The sequence below is a fragment of the Morone saxatilis genome, unplaced genomic scaffold (assembly GCF_004916995.1).
Source record: "Morone saxatilis isolate NCDOM2014 unplaced genomic scaffold, NCSU_SB_2.0 Contig23, whole genome shotgun sequence".
Lineage (NCBI taxonomy): Eukaryota > Metazoa > Chordata > Actinopteri > Moronidae > Morone > Morone saxatilis.
Window position 1 is genome coordinate 6,615,908 of NW_023339796.1, and position 3,723 is coordinate 6,619,630.

A 3,723-nucleotide genomic window follows, 5' to 3' on the forward strand; every position below is an offset into this window, starting at 1 on the left:
GTGTGTGTGCATGTGTGTGACTCATTGCTGTACCAATGGGGGATTCTGCTCCGTCCTCATGAGGTCTTCATAGATCTCTCCACCTGCGTTGTCTTCTTCCAGCCCATAGACTGCGGCGTACAAGTCGTCCTCATCCTCAGGGGCATTCTCGCTATCGCACACACACACACACAACGATGTGCACACACACATTAACATCTCTAAAATTTGTTAATTATCGGTCACACATGACTTCTTGTGGGGCAACAATTTGTGGACAATATAAATGATTATATGTTAAATGCAATGTTAAACAGTAAGAAATATACACATATAAACAAAAGGTTTTGTGTATACGTCATGACAAATTCATTATAGACATCATTAAGTAATAGAGTAATACATGAAGAATACAAGACTTGGGCCTTTCTTATTCTCATATTCATTAACTCATCATTAACCACTAATCAGTACATGTATTAGAGAATAAAATACTTTAGAAAGGCATAATTCACAACTCAAAGAACAGGCTCTGAAACTCTAATGTGACATGAAAATAATACTAAAATTGGATCAGTTGTGTTCTATACATTATCCTTATTCATCTTTATCTGTCAATCAAACTGTCAACAGCACTCATCCAGAGGACTTGATGTGGGTGGTATGCAAGCACTCAGCAAACACATGCAGAATTACTCATTCGTTCCCTCTGACAGTAACAGAGAAATGGAGCCAAGCCTTTTACCAAAACATGTGGGTGTCTAGACCCCTGGAGAGCATGGATGATGAGCAGAGCTGGTTCTGTTACTGAGCTACTTAATCATGTTCTCACCAACACCAATAATGGGCCCGCAGAGAGGAGCCTCATACATACTCAATCATGTCTTCCAGATTATTGTAAATATCCTCGTCTTTTAGGCTCTCCTCGGTTGGGAATGGCCTGGAAATGACAGGAAAGCAGCATGAGGCTCAGTGTTTAACAGAAAAATCACAATGAAGTAACTCTAATTAATGAGTGATTTAGGGCGGGAAACTAACTTTTTTTAAATGTATTCAAATATCTACAACAGCCTAAAAATGCTCTCTTCCTTTTCTTTTTATACTTTTGTACAGCAGAAAAGGACACAAATTGTTCAAAACTAGCTGACAAATTTGCATATTTATTAATGCAACTTGAAAAAAAGCATTTGGGGCCACGAGCCTAATTTTATTGAAATGAGATCTGCAACCGCCTTATTCTCATGTTTAGTAGATGGCAGAAAATTACTAAAGATGTCAAAATAAAAATATATAGATTGGAAAAAAAATTCATACTATACAAACATAAAATAGTTTAATCATGAGAAAAGTAAGAATCTCATGAAAAACATCATCATTTCTTTGTTTTCTGTCTCCCAGTGCACACTCTTATTTTGTCATATCCTATTTCACATGTGGCTGTTGTTAATGATTGTGCTTTGTTTACTCTAGATATTTCAATAAACAGATTGGGGGGCACTTTTTCCAAGATGTGTACAAATTTTTTTTAATGTAATATATAACACTTTGATAATGTCTTCAGAACTCTAAGTCTGTTTGTATCTTTCTTTCTTTCTTTTTAATATTGAGTGACTTACTTGAATCCTCCTTGCTGTGCAGTTGTTGTGTAAGAGAGCTTGGATAGGGTGTCCATAACCTGGTGAAAAAAGGTGTGTTAATTCATGTTTCTGAATGGCTCAGGGAGACTTAAAGAGAGCAGGAGAGGAGAGGGAGACAGAGAGAAATAGAATCTTGCTACTGAAAGTTAATGACACATTTATGTTGTTGTCATTACCAGATTCTGAGCTGTAAACATCAACATCCAAGCCTAAATTATGACTGAAACTTAGAATCTCTCAAAGCTCTGGTATGCAGTATCTGATTTCCTGCTTAAATCAATCTGATTAAACTTTCAATGCACAGTATTTTTGTTTTTATTTTTATTTTATCGTAAAAACGTGGGAATCTTTCCCTTTTCTAAATGTATCCCTACATGGCATAAGTCAAAGTAGCCACAAAATGCAGTAGCAACTACACACTAGCAAATATCTCTGTAACACCTTAGCAACCCTCTAGCTACATCACCCAAAATGCATTAGAAACCATGTAGCATCCACCAAAAAACACACCAACATGACTTAGCAACCAACTAGCTACCACATTTGTAACATCTTAGCAACTATTCAGTCTCCAGCCATCATCCAACCTCCAACAGTAACCAATGTCTTGCCAAGTAAGCCACACATTAGCTGCCACTATGAAAAGGCAAGGTTGTGGCGCCCCTGTGGCTCAGGAGTACAGATAACGACCATGATCCAGCTGGGGACCTTTGCTGCTTCTCTCTCTATCTCTCATTTCCTGTCATGTCTCTACCATCACTATCTAATAAAGGCCTAAAATAGCCCGAAAATGAGTGTGTTGATGGTAGCAAATGTGTACACAAGAAGCAAACTTACCGAAACAATACTCAAGTACAAAGAATTTGACAATAAAAAATCTGTATTTGCCGTGCTAGCAGCAAAATATATCAGAGCAAATTAAAGTATAGAGTGCAAACCGGCAGAGCAACACATGAAACTTTACTTAACTCCTTCAAAACCGGACTGCTCTGTTATATGTATATATATGTATATATGTAATGTGCTAACTATTTGTCATCCTTTTTTTCTTACATTCAAAATTGAAATCAACAGCAAGAGACAGGTAGCAGACAAACAGACAGACTGACAGAGAAAGACACGCACGGTCTGCAGGAAATGGTCACACTACCTCAGATTCTTACACCTTTGCACCAGGCTCTTTTTGAGTGCGTGTCTGTGTGGTGGTGGGGTTGTGTGTTAAAGAAAAAGAAAGTAAGAGAGGTCTGATTAAGAGATCTACTACAAAGGCACTTTTCAGTTAGATTTTAAATAGATAGATAGATAGATAGGATAGATAGATAGATAGATAAGATAGATAGATAGATACTTTATTTTATCCCAAGGGAAATTCAAGTAAAGTCAAATAAATAAATACACTATAATTCTGCATGCAATAATCGTACATTTGTTGTGCATTTATGTGTCTGAAGTCTGCTAACACAAATTAAACTGGAGAGCATAACTGGTTTGAATTCTGTGCTATAATAATCCTTAGTGTTCCTTCACCAGGGCTCATGAAGAAACAAGTCCATGAACGCTGAACATACATTTTATCCACTCAGATACGAGATCATTTACTGACCCCACAGATGCACCACATATGCTGTAATCAGCTTGTCCTGGTCAATTGGGACATACAGTAGTTCATATAATATAGTCAGTAGACGCCACAAGAGAAATAGTGTAAGGAAATAGGTGTGCTTGATAAGGATCACATGATAGGAAGCCGCCGTAGGAAAATCAGGTTGTTTGCCTTAAGAAGACTGTGAAACTTGTATTTTATGTAATTACAAACGTAATAATATCATGCTTCTATCTCCAAAAAAAATCCCAGATTAGCAAAGGGCAGGGATTCATCTGTCAGTTAACTCTCCTATTTAATAATTTCTCTGGTTGGTATATGAAGAAGATTCAAGTAACAGCGCTACAAATGGAAAATGTGTTCTCAGGATTTGGATTTGCAGGCATGGTTAAAAGAAGATAGTTGATGGGGTTAGATATAACAGCCTGTCAATGTGCAGTTTATTGCCTCTTCCTGTGTGAATGGGTGCTGTGGCTTTGGCTGAACCCAGGTGTGCATGTCACC

At 37.3% G+C, this 3,723-nt stretch overlaps 1 protein-coding gene across 3 annotated transcripts in view; it reads right to left on the reverse strand.

Annotated features, from left to right (window-relative positions):
* LOC118335219 (guanine nucleotide exchange factor VAV3-like) overlaps positions 1-3,723 on the reverse strand; it is a 49,609-nt gene that overhangs the window by 38,686 nt on the left and 7,200 nt on the right. For all 3 annotated transcript variants that reach the window (XM_035671454.1, XM_035671453.1, XM_035671452.1), the window contains exons 3-5: positions 1,596-1,654; positions 854-919; positions 34-151 (exon numbers count right to left, since the gene is read on the reverse strand). In XM_035671454.1, coding sequence (XP_035527347.1) covers positions 34-151; positions 854-919; positions 1,596-1,654 — 243 coding nt within the window. The remainder of the gene's footprint in view (positions 1-33; positions 152-853; positions 920-1,595; positions 1,655-3,723) is intronic.